Source organism: Ammospiza caudacuta, chromosome 17 (assembly GCF_027887145.1).
Source record: "Ammospiza caudacuta isolate bAmmCau1 chromosome 17, bAmmCau1.pri, whole genome shotgun sequence".
NCBI lineage: Eukaryota > Metazoa > Chordata > Aves > Passeriformes > Passerellidae > Ammospiza > Ammospiza caudacuta.
In genome coordinates this window covers 2,774,161-2,793,686 of record NC_080609.1, presented here as the reverse complement: position 1 = coordinate 2,793,686, position 19,526 = coordinate 2,774,161, and the positions used below count along the sequence as shown (strand labels likewise).

The window sequence follows — 19,526 nt, the reverse complement described above, 5'->3', positions numbered from 1 at the left end:
AACTGCCCCCCAATACCTACCTACCTACCATCCATCCATCCATCCATCCATCCATCCATCCATCCATCCATCCATCCATCATCCCTTATCCATCCATCCATCCATCCATCCATCATCCCTTATCCATCCATCCATCCATCCATCCATCCATCCATCCATCCATCCATCCATCCATCCATCCATCCATCCATCCATCCATCCATCCATCCATCCATCCATCCATCCATCCATCCATCCATCCATCCATCCATCCATCCATCCATCCCCATTCAACCCCATAAACCGCACTCTGACCACGCCCACCGCTCCTGACCACGCCCCCGGCGTCCTTTGCCTCTTAGCTCCGCCCCTTTCCAAACGCGCCTCGTTCCCACCCCCTGCCCGACAGACCACGCCCCCAAAATTTAGCCCCGCCTCTTTCCCTATTAACCCCGCCCTCCGCTCGTCACCCCGTCCCTGCCCGTAGGCCCCGCCTCCTCCCCACAAGCCCCGCCCCACTCCAGCCCTGTCCATCAGCCCCGCCCCCTCCAGGCCCCGCCCCTGTCGCGCGCCCCGCCCCGCCCCGGAAGCGGCGCTGTCGCAGTGCGCGGCCGGAGCGGCGGAGCCGGAGCCGCCGGGGCCGCCCGAGCCAGCGGAGCCGCGGCCCCAGCGCCGGCCCGGGCCCGCCATGAAGGGCAAGGAGGAGCGCGAGGGCGGCGCGGCGGGGCCCGGCTCGGCGGGGCCGGGCGCGGGCGGCGCGGGCGGCGGCAGCCCCGAGAAGAGCCACAGCGCGCAGGAGCACAAGGAGCAGGGCAACCGGCTCTTCGGCGGCCGCAAGTACCCCGAGGCCGCCGCCTGCTACGGCCGCGCCATCGTGAGTGCCAGCGGCCCGAGCGGGAGCGGCCCCCGCGACGGGAGCCCCGGGGAGGGAACACCCGCACCACCATCCCCAAGGGCCCGGCCTGGGCACCCCCGGGACGGGACACACCGACCTCCCCCTGGCCTCGATGGCCCGGGCTGGAACCTCCCCCCTGGCCTGGACACCCTCCCGAGCCGGCCTGGCCAAGCCTGGGGTGGGGTCCCCAGGGAAGGGACACCCCCGCCACACACCGGGCCTTGCCGGCCGCAAGATGGGCCTTCCCCCAGGCCGGACATGTCCCCAGCCCTGGCCTGGGTATCACCGGGGTGGAACCCCCTTGGGCTGGGCACTGTTCTTCCTCAGGGCCTGGCCACGATACCCCTGAGATGAGACCCTTTTAATCTGGACACTGTTCCCCCACCGGGCCTGGCTTCTCCTGGGGGAGGGCTGAACACAGCTCTGGGCCCGATCCCCCCCTCCTGGGCCTGGCCTAGGCACCCCCCGACCCTGGTCCCTTCTCAAGCCCATCCTGTCCCCCACCCAACTCCAGCCCCCCAAATGTCCCCACCCTGAGCCTGTTTCCCCTAAACCCTGCAGTGTCCCTGGGCTGTGCTGGGTAGGGCAGAGCCACCCTGGGACACTCGGGGTGCCAGGGGGACAGTCCCCTCTGGGGGCAGGGACATGGGCTGCCCTATGGGGACCAGCCCAGCCTGTCCCCAATCCATGGCAGCACCTCCCCACAAGGTGCACGCCCTGGCTGGCACTGCTGGCCCTCCCTGCCCAGGGCGACAGTGCCACGCCGCTGGCTCACCGAGTCACCGGGCTGTCACCGGGCTGTCACCCAGCACGTCCTGGCCACCAACATGGGCCTGTCCCCGCAGAACCGGAACCCCTTGGTGGCCGTGTACTACACCAACCGGGCGCTGTGCTACCTGAAGATGCAGCAGCACGACAAGGCGCTGGCTGACTGCAAGCGGGCGCTGGAGCTGGACGGGCAGTCGGTGAAGGCTCACTTCTTCCTGGGCCAGTGCCAGATGGAGATGGAAAACTACGACGAGGCCATCGCCAACCTGCAGAGAGGTGAGCGGGCACGCTGCCACTGTCCCCTGCTCCTGCCTGTCTGTCTGTCTGCTGGGAAAGGGCCAGGGAGGGTGACGGGGACGCTGCTGTTGGTGCTGAGGTGCCCTTTCTCTGCTCAGCCTACAACCTGGCCAAGGAGCAGCGGCTGAATTTCGGGGACGACATCCCCAGCGCGCTGCGCATCGCCAAGAAGAAACGCTGGAACAGCATCGAGGAGAAGCGCATCAACCAGGAGAACGAGCTGCACTCCCACCTCACCAAGCTGATCGTGGCCGAGAAGGAGAGGTACCGGGGCTCCTGGAGAGGCTGTTTGAGTGTCACCAGGCTGTCACAGCTCTGTGTGAGGTGTCCCTGCAGCAGGGAAGGGAGTGACAATGTCCCCCATCCTGCTGATGTCCCGCTCTGTCCTAGGGAGCTGGCGGAGTGCCGAAAGACTCAGCAGGAGGAGAACACAGACGAGAGCCGGAGCCGTGTTCAGCTGGCCAGCATCGAGGCCAAACACGTGAGTGGGAGGCTGGGGGCTTCCTCATCCCATTCCCATCCTCATCCCCATCCTCATGTCCTGCTGCAGCTGTGCAGGTGAAAGCTGGGAGACCTTGGGACACAGCACACAGCCTTCATTCTGTAGCTCGAACCATGACTGCAGGGCTGTTGTGTCCCCCCATGATGGATTCCCCTCTCTGTCACCTCTTGTCCCAGCCTGGCAGCGGTGACACCTGCTGTGCCTGTTGTTCCCTGAGGAAATACAAGTGCCTCTCGGCCACATGTGGGTCTGGGTGCTGGGGATTAATCCCAGATAAAAATAAACCCACAAAGGAAGGTTATTTGTAAGCTGGATCACTCCTGCCGGGTTCAGCCAGGAGCTGCACAGGCAGAGGGGCCACCGAGGACCTGCCCCAACACCCACGGTGGGAGGTTTTGGGGCCCTCCCTGGGGACCTGTAGCCCCTGCACACTGGGGACCCCTTGTCCTCAAGGGCTTCTCTTTCAGGACAAATACCTGGCAGACATGGACGAGCTCTTCTCCCAAGTGGATGAGAAGAGGAAGGTGAGTGTGGCTGAGCCTGTGCTCCTGTAACCTGCTGTGTACCCTGCTCCCTGCTCTGAGCCAGCAGCACCTCCCAGCCCACTTTCCTGACCCAGCTGTGCCTCTCTCGAGCCAGAAGCGGGACATCCCTGACTACCTGTGTGGGAAGATCAGTTTTGAGCTGATGAGAGAGCCCTGCATCACGCCCAGCGGGATCACCTACGACAGGAAGGACATTGAAGAGCATCTCCAGGTACTGCCAGGCCAGGGGGCTTTCCCAGGACCTTGCCTGGGTGGGAAGGCATCTTTTTGCTTAACTCAGGGCTCTGCAGGCTCCCTGGGTTTGATCCCAGTTACCTGCCCGGGCAGCTCCCTGTGGAGCAGGCGCTGCTGGGCCCTGCCCAAAGCGGAGGCGGCTCTTGGCAGGGGTCTGGCACCTCGGCCTGCCCTCATCCTGCTGGGAGGCACCTCCCAGGGGCTCTCCCTTGCCACGGGCAGGTGCCCGGTTGCTGGGGCAGATGCCACACGGCGCTGGCCTCACGGCCACCCGCGCCCCGGGGCCAAGGCGGGCACGTAGAGTAACCGGTTCTGCCGTGCCTCCTCCTCCTCCCCTGCAGCGCGTGGGGCATTTCGACCCGGTGACACGGAGCCCCCTGACCCAGGACCAGCTGATCCCCAACCTCGCCATGAAGGAGGTGATAGACGCGTTCATCTCGGAGAACGGCTGGGTGGAGGATTACTGAGGGCCCGGGGCCGCCCGGTGCCCTGGCACAGCCGGCTCTCCCCGGGCTGGCACCGTGCCTTATCGCTCTCGGCTGTCCCCGCTCTGCCCCGGGCTGGCGCTGGGCGAGGGCACGTCACCACGTCCCCTTGCCGAGGAGCCGCAGCGGCGGGCGGGCACCACGGCTCCCTGGCTCCCCTGTCCCGCTCCAGGAGCTGCCCGGGGGTTGGAATGCTGGCTCCTCGGCAGTGGCCTCACCACCATGTCTGTCACCCCTGAGCCAGGGCAGCCACAGTCCCCACAGAGCACGGCCTGCTCCAGGGATTGCCACGGGGCTCGCTGGGATGAGCACCTGGAGCCCCGTCCTTCCCTGTGTTTAGAGTTGTTTCCTCCTCCTTCCATCTCCTGCCTGGCCAGGGTTGGGTCCTCTTCTCTGTAAACAGCCACTTACCGGGATGCTGCTGCACCCTCTGGCTTTTCCTGGGAAACAACTGCCCCAGGGCTGGAAGGGGCTGGTTCCCCCCTCCCCTTCCCCACTGGGACTGTGGTTCCTCAAGAACAACCACCTGGGTTAAAGTTCTTCTTCCTTTTAATGAAATCCCTTTAAAAACCCCACAAAAAATAACCAACAGATTTGCATCCAAGTGAGATTCCAGCGTTTTGGTCGGCCGACGGCCTGCCTGGCTTTTGAGCGCCCTCTGGAAGTTTGCCAATGTCCATTAAAAAAAAAAATATATATATATAAAAAGAATAAAAAAATTCAGCAATAAACATGGAAAGGGATCTGGAGTGGTTCACAGCAGCCATTTCTGGGGATATCCTGGCAGGGGAATCGATGCCATCCCATGGGAACAGGTTTGCTCCAGGGATGTAGGAACACATCTGAGGGAGTGTTTCAGTAGAACAACTTTAATCCGAAGGGGAGGGCAAAGATCAGTAAAAACCAGAATTTTCTCAGGCAGTTGGTCCCAATACCAGTGGCCTGTCCCTGAGGGTGGCAGGAGCTGGAGCTCCTGGCCTGGCTGCCACGGTGGTGACGTGTCCTTGTCCCTACCAGCCCTAGCCCAGGAAGGTGGAGATGAAGACACTGGTGTCCAGATTGAGTGTGGCATGCCACCAGCGGTCAGGGAAGTACAGCACCTGCAGGGGACATCAGTGAGGTCCCACAGCTCTGACTGGGGAGCCCGGGGTGCCCTCAGCCCTGCCTCACCTCCCCAGGGCGCAGGGTGCACTCCAGCGGGCGCTGGGCCGGGGGCAGTGTGGGGTAGGTGTGCTGCAGCCAGGCCAGTGTGGTCTCGTTGGGGTGGAAGTGCGGGGTTTGATCCGGCGGGTACAGAAACCAGCGCTGCAAAACACCGCGGACACAGCCCCTCCCAATTCCCCTCCCAGATCCCCTCGGGCTCGGGGACACCTGGGAGGGGCTTGTTTCTCTGCCCCCTCCCCAAATCTTTCCCCCCCCTAGGGCTCAGTTCTCACCTTCCTGCCGAAAATCACTTCGGAGAAACCAGGGCCGTGCCAGTGGAAGGGAACGCCAGAGCCTGAGCCTGGTGGGAGCGGGGGGGTGGGGCTGGGGAGAGCCCCCAGACCCGGCCCAATCCTGTCCCAATCCCGGCCCAACCCCGTCTCAATCCCATCCCAATCCCATCCTAATCCAATCCCAATCCTGTCCCAGTCCCGTTCCCAACCCCATCTCAATCCAATCCCAATCCTGTCCCAGTCCTGCCCCAATCCCATGCCAATCCCGTCCCAATCCCATCCCAATCCCATCCTAGCCCTGGCCCAATCCCATCCCAATCCCGTCCCAATCCCGTCCCAATCCCATCCCAATCCCATCTCACTCCTGGCCCAATCCCATCCAGTCCCGTCCCAGTCCCACCTGCGATCCCAAAGCTGTAGGCGGGGCTGGTGCCCGGGATGCGGAAGGGAGGGGGCACGTAGTGCTGGAACAGGGGGCCCCACTCGGTGAAGTTGTTGTCCCCGAAGAAGTACAGGGTGTCTGGGGGGACACGGGAGCTGAGCCCGGCCAGGGGAGGGGGCTGCGGGGGACGGGACGGTGCCACCCACCATGGGGCACTACCGACCGATGGGCACTACCCACCATGGGGCATTACCGACCGATGGGCACTACCCACCGCTGCCCAGCCGGGCCGGGTCCTGCGGCTTCAGCAGGTGCTCCACGTACTCCTGGAACGGTACATCCACTGCGGGAACGGGAGGGATGAGCGGGGAACTGAGGGATGAGCGGGGAACTGAGGGATGAGCGGGGAACGGGAGGGATGAGCGGGAGAACGGGAGGGATGAACGGGGGGAACGGGAGGGATGAACGGGAGCAGCCCCGCGCTCACCTTTCCGGTACGAGTAGGTGTTGGCCGTGCTGAGCCGCACCGGGAAGGGCCCGAAGGCCGCCAGCAGCTTCTCCCGGGTGCAGAGGGCTCGGAACGCCTGGGGACGGAGCGCGGGGAGCCGGGATGCTGCCGCCGCTCCCGGGGCACCGGGAGGCCGCGTCCCACCCCTGCCCCTCGCGGCACTCACCGAATTGTCCGTGAGCCCACCGAGGATCACCGGCCGGGAGAAGGCGAACCTGGGGGCGGCATCCAGCGGGGTCCGAACGGGCGGAGCAGGGGACCGGCACCGAGCCATCCCGGGACACCGGGACCGGCCCCGAGCCACCCTGGGGCATCGGGACTGGCTCCAAACCACCCCCGGGGCACCGGGCTCCGTCCCCACCACCTTCCCCAGGTTCTCCCCCGGGACTCCCGGCTCTGCCCCCCCAGTTCCCCCCGCCGCTCCTCGTTATCCCGCCCGGTGCACCGGAACTGCCCCCCGGCCCCCTGTCTCGGCACCGGGACCGTGCCGGGTCCCCCGTATCCCCCGTACCGCTGCAGGAAGAGGGAATAGGTGAGGGAGGCATCAGCTCGCTCCACGGTGCAGCGTGGCTCCTCCGGCACCGTGCCCGCCACCCTGCAACGGGAGACTCCGCTCGGCGCCGGCACCAGGACCGGCACAGGGACGGCTCCCGGGGCAGCCCCTGCCCTTACCAGCCGCCACCCGGAGGGTCGGTGCAGGCGCCGGGCCGGACCCAGCCCAGCGGCAGCAGCAGCAGCGGCAGCAGCCGCGCCGCCATGGGGACCGGCACCGGACACACCGGGAACTACAATTCCCGGCATGCACCGCGAGCAGCACACGATGGACACGGTCATTGGTTGGGCGCCTCGCTACGGGTCTCGGTAAGGGCCATTAATTAAAGGGCCAGCGGAAAATGAGCTTAAAGTATCCCCCCGGCCCAAGGGGACAACAGCGTGGGGACACCGGGGACACCGCAGGGCCGGGACCCCCGCCGGAGCAGGTCCGGGGCCCATGCCAGGGGACACTGCATCGAGGAGAAGCAAAGACAGGAGTCATGGCTCGAATCAACTGCTGGTTTGTTTTAATCCAGTAAAAAACGGCCGGGCAGGGGGTGCCCCCCCAGCCCTTATTTACACAAATAAATACAGAGAGAGCAGTGCCGGGGTACCGGGCAGGGCCCTGCTGCCCCACCCCGCTGCCAGGGGCTCAGGTGTGCTCTGGGGCTCTCAGGTGTACTCGCAGAGGTGGCCGCAGCCGGCGGGGCAGTGGGAGCTGGTCTCCAGCCACTTCATGATGTGCTGCAGGTGGCCGCCGTGGCTGCAGCCCTGGCACCAGACGAAGAGCCCCTTCACCACGTGGTGACACACGGCACACATGCTGGCACACTGCCGACACCTGCACGGGGACATTCGGGTGGCTGTGGGCAGGGGGAAGAGGGGACAGGGACACCCACCCCATCCCTCTGTCCCCAGAAGCCCCTCTGGGCCCCTCACCTGTCACAGATCCAGCCCCTGTTGCTCATGGGCCGCTTGCAGTTGCTGCAGTTGACGTGCAGCGTGGTGGAGGCCTGGTTGAGGCAGTTGATGGCACGGCAGGTGCTCAGCTTGATCACCTCGTTGGAGATGTTCCAGAGCTGGAAGCGCTGCAGCAGGTCGATGTAGGACGTGTACCAGTGCTCCTGGGGACAGCCACACACAGCTGAGCCTCCACAGCCACCCTGAAACCCCCTCAGGAGCCCAGCCCTGCATCCCAGAGGCAAAATTCCCCTGGGGGGCTCAGCCTGGAGAAAAGGAGGCTCAGGGGGGGCCTTCTCACTCTACAAATCCCTGAGAAGAAGGTGGAGCCAGGTGGGGTCAGGCTCTGCTCCCAGGGAACGGGGACAGGACAAGAGGAATTGGCCTCAAGTTGTGCTAGAGGAGGTTTAGTTTGGATATTAGGGAGAATTTCTTCATGGAAAGAGTGGTCAAGCACTGGCACAGGCTGCCCATTGCAGTGGTGGAGTCACCATCCCTTGGGGGGATCTAAAAGCTGTTGAGGTGGCATTTGGGGACCTGGTTCAGTGATGGCCTTGGCAGTGCTGGGGGAATGGCTGGACTCAATGATCTCAGAGGCCTTTTCCAACCTAAACCACTCTGTGATCCTCTGATCCCTGCAGTGGGAGAACAGCTCTGCAATGTGGAAATCCAGGGCACCAGAAATGTTTCTCTCTATGCTCCGGGGTGCCCTGACTTTGACCCTCATTCATGGTGAAAGTTTCCTAAACTTCAAGATAAACTACAATCCACAAAAGTGTGAAATAGATTATAGAAAGTAGTGTAGGGGTATCACTTAGGTGGGAAATTTAGGTTTTGGCATTTTTAGTATGTTGTGGATGGAAGCAAGATGGAGGCACAGGGTGTCATCCTGGGCTTCTTCTTTATCCTCCTTCTTCTTGGGTTTGGGTGGCATTTTGTAATTGGGCAGAAAAGTCCCCACTGGAGGCTCTTAGGGATCAGTTATTGGGTTAAAAGGGAAAATAATCCAGGTGTCAGTTCTTAACTGGATAGTTTAGCTTTTAAAGACCTTGTAACAAGAGACTGTTGGCCATTTTTGTGGTGCTTTTCCAGTGCCCTGAGCCTGGTGCGGACAGTGTGCAAAACTCTAGATAAGGTAACAATAAACAAGAACCCGAAGACCAAAAAAATCCAGTGTGTCTCTCTTTCCTGACACAAGATGGCTCCAGGAGGGTCTCTCCCAACAGGGGAGCTCCTGGGAGGGCCCAGCCTCAGTCCCCTAAGTCAGAGAATTGGCAACAGGTACCCCAGAGCATCCTTCCCTGCATCAACAGGGCAAGGGCACCTCCCCATGCTGGCCCTGCAGAGCCCACCTTTGTAATTAAAAGAAAAGGGGGAACTGTGGAGGTTCTTGTTTATGGTTACCTTATCTAGAGTTTTGCACACTGTCCACACCAGGCTCAGTGCACTGGAAAAGCACTGCAAAAATGGCCAACAATCTCTTGTTACAAAGTCTTTTAAAGCTAAACTATCCAATTAAGAAGTGACACCTAGATTATTTCCCCTTTTTACCCAATAACTGGTTCCACGGAGCCCACAATGCAGATTTTTCCACCCAATTACAAAATGCCATCCATGGAGAAGAAGGAAAAAGGAACATGAAGAAGAAACCCAGGATGACACTGGAAAAGCACTGCAAAAATGGCCAACAATCTTTCATTACAAGGTCTTTTAAAGCTAAACTATCCAATTAAGAAGTGACACCTAGATTATTTCCCCTTTTAGCCCAATGTGAGAAAACAGTGCAGGAGGTAATCTCACCCCTGAGGAGTTGCAGCTGTACTAATTACCAAAGATTACGAACAGGCCTGCCCTTGATAGGCCACAGCTGTGACTAGTAAGGAAGAGTGCCACAAAAGAGTGGGTTAGCTGGTCCAGGAGAGAGTTGGAGTTTGTTGGTTGTACAGTGAGGAAGAAGGAGTCAGTGCTGTGAGGAGCTGCCCATGAGAAATCACTGAGGAGGTGTGGAACTTTCACAATACGATGACAACAGCCCACCTCAACTCCCTGCCAGGACTCCTGGTGGGGCAGGAACCAGAACCCTGGAGCTGCTCACCCTGCCTTGGAGCTGCCCTGCCAGGGGCTGGAGGAGAAGGGACGTGCCCCAACCCCAGGCAGGACCCCATCCCCAGCTGTGGTTCCCAGCGAGGCGTGGCCCTGCCCCCGGGGGCCGTACCTGCGTCTGCTCGTCGATCTCCTTGCGGATGCGCTCTCCCAGCACGATGAGCACGGACACGGCCGTCTGCACGTCGCCCTGCTCGGCGTAGAACAGCAGCGTGTCCCGCACGATGGGGTTGAAGAAGTCGGAGGGCAGGCGGTTCTCGTAGAGCGAGTGGGAGATGGAGATGAGCGAGAAGGACTCCACGGGGGTCAGCGACACCGTCTCGGCCTCGTTGCCGCTGACGTGAGGGGAGTCGGCCTTGTCCTGCAGGTGGTCCAAGGCTGACGGGTTGTCCACAATCTCGTGGCGCAGGGGGAAGGCTTCCTGGGGAAGGCTGTATTCCTGCTCTTCAGCTGCAGGGATGAGCAGCAGAAAACCCAGCTGTGGAGCCCTGCATTTCTCTTCACAGAGAAAAGCAAGGGACAGTTCTTCCCAAGAACAATTCTTATCATTTGTTGTGCTTGTGTTTGCGCCAAAGCAGAATGCAATATGGAGATTGTTTACCCAAAGTTATGGTTGTCACAGACATCTTTTATGAAAAATCTTGGTTTTAAGATTTTTCCTCTTGAGAAGCTGACAGGCCTCAAGAACAAAATGTAAACAATGATTATCTGCTGCTGTGAAATGCAACAGGTGCATCTGTGATTGGTCTCATGCAGTTGTTTCTAATTAATGGCCAATCACAGTCAGCTGGCTCGGACAGAGAGTCCAAGCCACAAGCCTTTGTTATCATTCCTTCTTTTTCTATTCTTAGCTAGCCTTCTGATGAAATCCTTTCTTCTATTCTTTTAGCATAGTTTTAATGTAATATATATCATAAAATCATAAATCAAGCCTTCTGAAACATGGAGTCAGATCCTCATCTCTTCCCTCATCCTAAGACCCCTGTGAACACTGTCACACATGGTGTTTTGTTTCCTTGGCCTATCAGGGCCAGGTGTGTGTGTGTCAGGAGTGTCAGGTGACAGTCACGAGATTCAGTGCAATGTGTGCAGGATTGAGTGCTTGGCAGATTCCGTTTTAGATGTATAGAATAATACAGTGTAATAAAGTAGTTAATTAGCCTTCTGATATCCATGGAGTCCTCATCATTCTCTCCCCTTGTTGGGGCCATCACAGCATTGGGACAGACAACACCTCCCCTGTGTGCTCACCATGTGGGTTCTCGTGGTCCATCATGTACAGGTCATCCTCGTCTGCCTCCACATCCCCCAGCAGATAATCTGCAGGGACATCGCTGCCCTCTGTCTCCTCATTGTCTGCGTGCCCAGGGAAAGAGAAATCAGCTCATCACACCACTGGATCCACCTCCCAGTGTCCTGCCCAGCATGCCAGGCTGTGCCTGAGCCACACAGCTCAGTTCCCCACCACTGTCACCGCAGATCATGGGGGAAAGCTGCCCTTTTTGCAGTGCCCTGGGGCTCGGTGCCCTTCACCCTGGGGCTGCAGCACATCCAGCCACCCCAGTTCACAGGATAAATGCCCCAGTTTGTGCCCTGTCTATGGCTGAGGGGGGAAGAGCTGTGGGACTGGACTGGGCCCCCCCAGGGGTGTTACCCTCGTTGTTGATCAGGGTGGAGGAGGAGTCCATGAGGATGTTTTCTGGGCGGCTCTCTCCTTTGCTGCGGTCCAGCCTGGACTCGCTGCCCAGCCCAGCAGGGATATCTTTCAGGTTAAAGCTGGGGGAAAAAGCCAAATTTAACAGTCAGAGGAGTATAAAGTTTCCATTCCAGCCAGCAAACAGCCTGGATACAGGCGTCCAGTTGCAATTTGAATGGAGAAACATGAGATACAGTGATATCCCTTTGTGGGCAGAAGCCACCAGACTCCACTGTGTGACTTACAAATAAAGACACATTGTGACCGTGGTCACAGCCCTTCCTCCAAGCCTGGTGGCACTGCACATGAACTGCTAAGGTCTCCCTGAAGAATTCCAGAGCTGAGCAGGCTCCTGGCTCCGTCTCCTTCCCCTCAGAGGCAGGTGAGCAGGAGCTGCCTGGCTCCAGGGTGCCTGGCTGTTCGTTATGCATCACCATGCTTGGCCTTCACTGAGCTGGAGAGGGGAAGGGCTGGGGCTGGAGCAGAGCCCAGCTCCCCAGGCTGCTGCCTGCTGTGTCAGACAGGCACAGCCACACGGCTGGAGGCAGAGCTTGGTCAAGGACAGGGCTTGTTTCCTTTGGTGTTATTTGAGGATGTGTCACTCACTGTGGGAACCCGGTCCTGCGAGGTCTGACAGCTCATTTGGAGTCCTCACCCCACACGTTCATGTCATTGAGAAGAGGAAAAACAAGTTTTCCTGCTTCATCAGCCTACAACGGGTTCCCCACAACACCAGCGTGCTGCTGGCAGAGCTGGGCTGTGCTCTCCCTTGGAAAGGCTCCAGAAGAAAACCTCTGCACAGCAGCAGTTCCAGCTCCAGCCACGAGACACCTTCTGCACCCCCAGCCCTTGGTCACCATCACTGCCCTGGGCACTGCTGAGGCCTCACCTCAGATCCTGTGGTCACTTTAGGGGGCCTCATGACAGGAAAGATATTGAGGGGCTGGAGTGTGCAGCTGGGGAAGGGTCTGGAGCACCAGGAGGGGCTGAGGGAGCTGGGAAGGGGCTCAGTCTGGAGAAAAGGAGGCTCAGGGGGGATCTTGTGGCTCTGCACAGCTCCTGACAGGAAGGGGGAATTAGGGGAGTCGGGCTCTGCTCCCAGGGAACAGGGACAGGATAAGGGGAAATGGCCTTAATATGTGCCAGAGGAGGTTTAGATTGGATCTTTGGAAAATTCCTTCATGGAAGGGGTGGTCAGGCACTGGCACAGCTGTCCAGGGCAGTGGTGGAGTCTCCAGCCCTGCAGATGTTCAACATTATGTAGATGTGGTACTTAGGGATTTGGTTTAGTGGGGGCCTTGACAGTGCTGCTGGGGGAATGATCTCAGAGGACTTTTCCAACATTAGAGATTCTGTGATTCATGAATTCAGTAACTGCAAAGCTGGTCCCAGCCCCACGCCCCACCACAGGCCAATCTTTGGTTGAAGGAGAGAAGGGAGCAGCATGTGAGGCTGCACAGATTGAGGCCAGGCTGGCCACACCAACATGGGAAATGGCTTTGTTCAAACAATGACAACATGCAAACCAGCACAGCCTGAGGCTGAGGGAGAGCTGTCCCTGCTTGCTCCCTGTGTCTGGGGCAGGTTAGTTATTATATAGAAACTGTTCCCTGTGAGGGTGGGCAGGCCATGGCACAGGGTGAGAAGCTGTGGCTGCCCTGGATCCCTCGCAGTGTCCAAGGGCAGGTTGGATGGGGCTTGGAGCAACCTGGGATAATGGAAGGTGTCCCTGCCATGGCAGGGGTGGAATGAGATGAGTTTTCAAGCCCCTTCCAACCCAAACCATTCTGGTATTCCATGATGTGATTCCATAACCCCATCCCAGCCAAGGAGCCGTTCCCACTGCCCCCTCACAGAGCTATTCCCCTCATCCCATCACTCCCTACAGCTCCTGTACCTGTTCATGAGTGGCAGGGCAGTGCTGCCTTTCCCCATGCTGTGGTTGAGGTTGGTGGACGACACAGTGCCGAGGCTGGAGTAGATAATCCTCAGCATCGTCCACGTCTGAGCCACCTGTGTGGAACACACTCTCTGTGAGACCTTCCCAGGCCAGCACCCCCTGCAGCAGCACCCTAACCCCACCCCTAACCCCACCCCTAACCCTAACCCTACCCCTAACCCCAGCTCACCTGGTTGCGCTCCAGCCCCTTGGCCACCTTGGCGTTGTGGTCGCAGAGCTCGGCCAGGGGCCGGCCGGCCAGCGCGTACTGCTTGGCCGTGTGCACGAACCAGTCCATGCTGCCGCTCTCCACGTCCGTCTCGAACACGCTCAGGGCGCTGGAGGACGAGATGTACTCAAACTGCTCCGTGGGGTCCAGCTTGCGCTTGAAGAAGATGGGGTGGCGCCGGTCGCCGATGTAGGGCTTGCGGTTGGAGTCGGAGGAGATGAGGCTCTCCTTGGCGGCGAAGGCCAGGTCTCCGTAGAGGCTGTAGCACAGCCCCTCGGGGTTGGCCCGCTCGATGGGCTGGCTGGCGTCCTTGAAGATGTGCTGGTAAAGGGTGCTGTCCTTGGAGCCCGAGAGCAGGAAGTAGGGGTCGTGGAGGTGGCGCCACACGATGCCCGTGGTGACGTCCTTGTGCTCCTCGAACATGGCCGAGGGGATGAAGGGGCGGCGCACGTCCCACACGTAGATGTTGTGGTCCACCATCATGGAGCAGGTGGCGATGTGGTGCTTGCACTCGGGGCGCCACTTCACGCGCGCCACCGAGGCGATGGTCTGCACGCAGTAGATCTCCTTGGCCCGCGTCGTGTTCATGTCCCACACCTTCACCATCTTGTCACGGCCGCCCGTGGCCAGCCAGCCCCTGGGACAAGGATGGATCAGTGGTGTTGAAAATTGCAATGCAAGATGTTTTCAACTGCCATCTGTATGACAGATTATCTTTTGTCAAGTGGGCAGTTTGCCTTATCTCTCGCTCTGAGTGACCACAATAACAGGCTATTGAATGTCCCTGCATGGCTGATAAGAACTACAGCATCCCATTGGGAGATGAGAGCCCAGAGGGAGGAGCCAAGCATTGCTACCCAGATAAAATCCAGGGGGAGGAGCCAAGCATTGCTACCCAGATATAACCCAGAGGTTTTTGAGACACCAGCACAGCTTCTCCACGGGATTCCCCAGAGGAACAGCAGCTGCCTCTTCTTCCACCGGATCTTCAGAGGAAGAATACATCCTTCTCTACAGATCCCCCTTGCTCCAACAGAACCACCCCTGACACTGCAGGAGGGCTGCAGCCACATTTCCAATGGGACTGCTGCCAACACCCTGACCCACAGGGTGTCAGGTTGGGTTCTGACTCTGTCAGTGTTGTTCTAGTGTTCTGCATTGCTTATTTTATCTTTTTATTTTTCTTCCCTATTTAAGAACTGTTATTTCCTGCTCCCATATTTTTTGCCTGAGAGCCACTTAATCTAAAATTTATAGCAATTCGGAGGAGTGGGGAGGGTTCACAGTCTCCATTTCAGGGGAGGCTCCTGCCTTCCTTAGCAGACTCCTGTCTTTCCAAACCAAGCCAAGTGGTCACCTCCCTGTTCCCACTGCGGCACAGAAATGCTCACGGTACAGGTGTGACCACATCCACCCCACAGGAGGCAGCTGGGCTGCAATCCCATCCTCCCACGGGCTCCCCTGGCATCTCCACTCTGCAGCAACCAGGTCAGGCAGCACCTCCTTCCTGCCCCCAGTTATGGCTCTGCACCTCTAGAGCCCATCCCAGCCAGACCAGTTCCCTCCAGCTCTGCTTTCCACTGGCCAGGCACAGCAGAGAGGAAAAGGCCATTCTGAATGGGTTTCAGTGCCTCTCTAAGACCAGGAGCAGTGGCAGCACTGCCTGGCAGGGAGTGAGGAGGGACTTGCACACTGTAGCAGCTCCTTCCAGATCCTTCCCAGCAACCTCCCAGGAAAGGCAGGAAGGAAACACGACTGAACACAAGCAAGCTGTGTCCCTGAGCAGCCAAGCCGTGCCTCCCTCAAGCTGAGCACTGGAGCAAGAGGCTGCTGTGACACTGCTATACACAACCATAAGACATCCAGTGAGTCAAAATCCCCTAATTTATCAAAAAACAAATCTCAAACACTTTTACACCACCCCAAATGCTCAAAGCAACAAATCAATCCTATCTCCCAGCAACATGCAAGCCCCTGAGCCCTGAGACACGGGGACAGGCTATCCCAGACCATGTTTTCCCCCACAAAATCCCAATCCTGTTTTCAGGGTTTATCTTGTCCTGCAAGGCTGGGTGGCTGCAGGGGCAGGCCCCACACCCACCTGTCCTCTGGGTGCCAGTCACAGCAGAAGACAGGCCCGTTGTGGGCCGTGAACATCCTCTCGTAGCGGTCGGGCCGGCGGATGTCCCACAGCTGCACGTTCCCGTTCTCGAAGGTGGCAGCGAAGGTGAAATAGTCCCGGATGCTGAACTGCACATCACGCACGCTCTCCGACTGGCCTGGGAGGGACACAAGGTAAGAGCTCCATAAAGCTAAAATCCCACTGGGAGAGCAGAGAGAAGGCAGCAGGGAGGGCTGTGACTGTCTTCCATCTCCCACACAGACCCAGCTAGTACTGAGAGGCAAGAAAATGCACCAAAATGCCTCTCAGCTCCTTCTTTCCCTGCTCTGGGCATCACACCCTGAGCAAATCCTCCTTTGGGCAAGAGGAATGACAAAATCCCCAACCCCTGCCTCTCCTAAGGGTGAGGGGACAAGCAAGGAAAGGACAAAGCTCCCAAACTCTGCTTCCCCACAGGGAAATGAGACAAGAGCCACGTTAGTACCAGAGAAGGTGCTGACAGAGTCCTTCTTGCGCAGGTCGAAGCACTTCATGTAGCCGTCCTGGGAGCCGCTGAGCAGCATGTACACCTCGGTGGGGTGGAAGCACACCTTGTTGACGGTGCGCTTGTGCTCCGTGAACAGCTGGTCCTGCTTGTTGCGGGACGGCTTGCCCAGGTTCCAGGTGACCACCACGCCGTTGGTGGCGGCGGTGGCCAGCAGGTTCTCGTCCATCTGGTGCCACACCACGTCGGCGCAGCTGAAGTTCAGCGAGGGCTTGCGGCCCACGCGGAGGTTCAGCTTCTCCACAAACTGCTCCTCCTCGATGGAGTAGATCTTGAAGATGTTGCGGCCGGCCACCACCACCTGGGCGGCGTCCCGGCACACGCTGATGGCGTTGGCGGGGGCGTCCAGGTGGCAGAACATGGTGCGGCCAGTCAGCGCGTTGCCCCCCAGGGCAGTGGTGACCCTGGCCATCTTCTCCATGGCTGTCCTCGGGGTGCTGTCCCCTCTCCTCTCCTGTCCTCGGGGTGCTGTCCCCTGCACACCCACACGGCCACCCTGCTCCACCTCAGCCAGAGCTGGCCAGGGACAGGCTGGGATCCTGCTGGGCCCTGGTGGCTCCAACCACGGCTTTTTGTGGCTGCATCAATGGGCCAGGGAGGTGAGTGGCCACATAGACGCCTGTGGGAAGGAGATACAGCTCCACTCTGGGTTCTCCTCCTGCCACCCTCTGTGGCTTCCTCTCAGGGAGTTCCTGAAAACCTTCTCTGGGCTTCTTCTTCCCTCCTTGGCCACACCCTGAGATGTTTTGCTGTTGCTGATAATCTAGGTCAAGTACAGCGCTGTGGCTGAAGTGAGCAGTGTCCTCAGCACAAAGTGGGGTGAAGTGAGGCCACGGTCAGCTCCGAGCCTGCAAGAACCAGGGGATGATCCTCCTTCTCTAGCAGGGGCCTAGCAGTTACTCCAGGCTTCCTGGAGGGATCTCAGGGTCCCACGGGCAGTGTCCTGCAGAGCCAGGCTGAGCTCCTGCCACAGCACTGCCCTCTCCTGCCAGGTCCCACTGATCCCTCACAGCTCACATTCCCACCCCCTCAGGGTCCCGTCCTACCCCTGAGGCCACCCCCAGACCCCCATATCCCACATTCCCACCCCATCAGGGCCCTCTCCTGACCCACAGCCCTCTCATACGCCACATCCCCCTCCTGCTGACCCACAGCCCCCCGCACCCCTCATACCCCACACTTCCCTCTCTGCAGGGCCCGTTCCTGACCCGGAGCCCCTTCAGGGCCCCCTCCAGCCTCTCAGAGCCCACTCAGGGCTCCCTCAGAGGCTCCCCAACCCTATCCCCTCCTCAGGGCCCCTTCCCACCCCTCAGAGCCCCTGGAGCGCCTTCACAACCCCCTCCTGCCTCACAGAGTCCGCTGCCGCTGCCACCCGGTCCCTGATCCCTCCGTGCGGGGCCCCGGTGCCGCTCCCAAGCCGTACCCGGTGCCGGTTCCCGCGCCGGCAGCTCGGGCCGAGCAGGCCCCGCCGCCGCCGAACTCCCGCCAAGCCACGCCCTCTTCCGCCACCGGGATCGCCCTTGCAGCCAGACCACGCCCCCTTCCGCCACTAGGATCCGCCCCTCTGGACAGACCACGCCCCTTCCGATGGCGGGACACGGCCCCTCACGCGGCCCGGGTCCGCCCCCTGTGGACTGACCACGCCCCCTCCGCCCCGCTCCCCGTTCAGCCCCGCCTATCTGTGGTAAGACCACGCCTCCTCAGCACCGCCCCGCCCACAGACCACGCCCTTACCCGTAGACCACGCCTATTTTCCGTACTCGGACCGCCCCCTGCATCAGGCCACGCCCCTTTCCCGACCCGAATATCAATCAGGCCCCGCCCATCTCCTTGGCCCTCGAGGCCCCGCCCCCTCACGAAGCTCCGCCCATCCCCAGGCCCCGCCCCCCTCGGTATAGGGCGCATTGGGGGGCGCGGGGCCATGGCGGACACGGCGTCTTTGGGGTCCGGGGCGATGCGGGGTTCGGGGGTGCCAGGGTGACGTGGGGTGCAGTGGGAATAGGGGTGCGAGGGGGTAAGTGGGGATTGGGGTGTCCAGGGCTCCTTGGAGGGGGTGCCGGCGGGATCTGGGGTGCACCGGGAGTGGGGTGCACTGGGATGGAGTGGAGGGCTGGAGAGATGAGACGGATATGGGGTGCGCTGGGAGTGAGGTGCGCTGGGATGGAGTGGAGGGCTGGAGGGATGAGAGGGATGTGGGGTGCGCTGGGAGTGGGGTGCGCTGGGATGAAGTGGGGGGCTGGAGGGATGGGAGCTGTGCTGGGGACTGGGGGTGCCGGGGGACAAAGAGAGTTCCGGCAGTTCCGGAGGTGTCAGGGAGCTGTGGGATCCGGGGGTTCCGGGGATACCAGAGGTGCACCCCAGAGGGCCTGGGAGCGCAGCAGGAAACGTTGTTCGGGGGGGTGTGGGGGGCATTGGGGGTCAGGGTGGGAAATGGGGGTGCCGAGGGGATATGGGGTGCATTGGGGGTGTAGGGGTGAGCTGGAGCATTACCGGGGTGCAGAGGGGTGTGAGGGTGCGCTGGGAGGTGCACACTGCCATGGGAGTGTGCATTGGGGGGTGCCGGGAGATGTGGGCTTCAGGGAATTGGGGGTGCACAGGGATGTGGGTCAGGGGGGTATATGGGGGTCAGAGGTCTGTGGGAGCCTTGTGGGTCAGGCTGCAGGTGGAAAATGGGGTGCCGGGAGGATATGGGGTGCACTGGTGATGTACAGGTGCACTGGAGGGATATAGGGGTGCGCAGGGGAGTAGGGCTGCAGGGGGTCACTGCCACGGTATGGGGGCCGTGCTGGGCTGTCTGTGCAACCTTGCACCAGGGACTTGTGCGGAGCTGTGGCACCCCAAAACTGCCGCTGTCACCTGCAGGGCTCTGGCACCCCAAAACTGCCGCTGTCACCTGCGGGGGTGGGGACACCCTGTGTGTGCCGCTGTCCTGGGACACTGCAGGCTTTGGGGGTGCGGGCAGCCCTCCACCCCGTGCCGGGGTGCTCCGGTCCCCGGCAGTGCCACCCTGTCCCGCAGCCCCAGGGACTCCCCAAAGCCCTTCCAGCTGGTGCCATTTTGGGGTGAAAAGGGGCGTTTCGGACAAAGCAGGGAGCGGAGGCGGCGGTTGGTGCAGCAGTTCCTTCCCGGCCGGTACAAAGGCAAAACAAACCGAAAGCGTGTCCGTGTCCGTGTCCGTGCCCATCCCGTGCCCGTGCCCGTGCCCGTGCCCACTCTCCCATGGCTGTGGCACAGGGCGGGCACTGCCCGGGGGGCACCGAGCCCCTCCCGCGCTGGCTCCCCCAGCCCCGCTCCGGCTCGGTCCCATCTCGGCTCAGCCCGGGGGTCCCCCCGGTGCCCCGCTTGCCGCCGGCACGGGGGCGATGGCT

The 19,526-nt window shown here is 60.5% G+C and overlaps 3 protein-coding genes across 4 annotated transcripts; 1 reads left to right on the top strand and 2 right to left on the bottom strand.

Annotated features, from left to right (window-relative positions):
* The first annotated feature begins 615 nt into the window (after positions 1 to 615).
* STUB1 (STIP1 homology and U-box containing protein 1) lies at positions 616 to 4,442 on the top strand. Its single transcript, XM_058816126.1, has 7 exons — positions 616 to 853; positions 1,720 to 1,918; positions 2,038 to 2,203; positions 2,330 to 2,420; positions 2,909 to 2,965; positions 3,081 to 3,197; positions 3,562 to 4,442. Exons 1-7 carry the CDS (start codon positions 668 to 670, stop codon positions 3,685 to 3,687), a joined length of 942 nt encoding a protein of 313 aa, XP_058672109.1. The 5' UTR covers positions 616 to 667; the 3' UTR covers positions 3,688 to 4,442.
* JMJD8 (jumonji domain containing 8) lies at positions 4,254 to 6,791 on the bottom strand. 2 transcript variants are annotated; one of them, XM_058816133.1, is made up of 9 exons: positions 6,704 to 6,791; positions 6,543 to 6,626; positions 6,198 to 6,246; positions 6,011 to 6,107; positions 5,798 to 5,866; positions 5,542 to 5,661; positions 5,142 to 5,209; positions 4,876 to 5,010; positions 4,254 to 4,805 (listed from the first exon to the last, which is right to left on the bottom strand). In XM_058816133.1, exons 1-9 carry the CDS (start codon positions 6,787 to 6,789, stop codon positions 4,725 to 4,727), a joined length of 789 nt encoding a protein of 262 aa, XP_058672116.1. In that variant the 5' UTR covers positions 6,790 to 6,791; the 3' UTR covers positions 4,254 to 4,724. The 2 variants fall into 2 exon arrangements, with proteins under 2 accessions (XP_058672116.1, XP_058672117.1); XM_058816134.1 differs by having other exon boundaries at positions 4,876 to 4,959.
* Positions 6,792 to 7,091: 300 nt separating this feature from the next.
* On the bottom strand, positions 7,092 to 19,526 carry WDR24 (WD repeat domain 24). Its single transcript, XM_058816107.1, has 10 exons — positions 19,310 to 19,526; positions 16,099 to 17,006; positions 15,594 to 15,771; positions 13,454 to 14,129; positions 13,222 to 13,337; positions 11,283 to 11,404; positions 10,880 to 10,984; positions 9,741 to 10,078; positions 7,505 to 7,689; positions 7,092 to 7,406 (listed from the first exon to the last, which is right to left on the bottom strand). The coding sequence occupies exons 2-10, from the start codon at positions 16,577 to 16,579 to the stop codon at positions 7,238 to 7,240; spliced, it is 2,370 nt and encodes a 789-aa protein (XP_058672090.1). The 5' UTR covers positions 16,580 to 17,006; positions 19,310 to 19,526; the 3' UTR covers positions 7,092 to 7,237.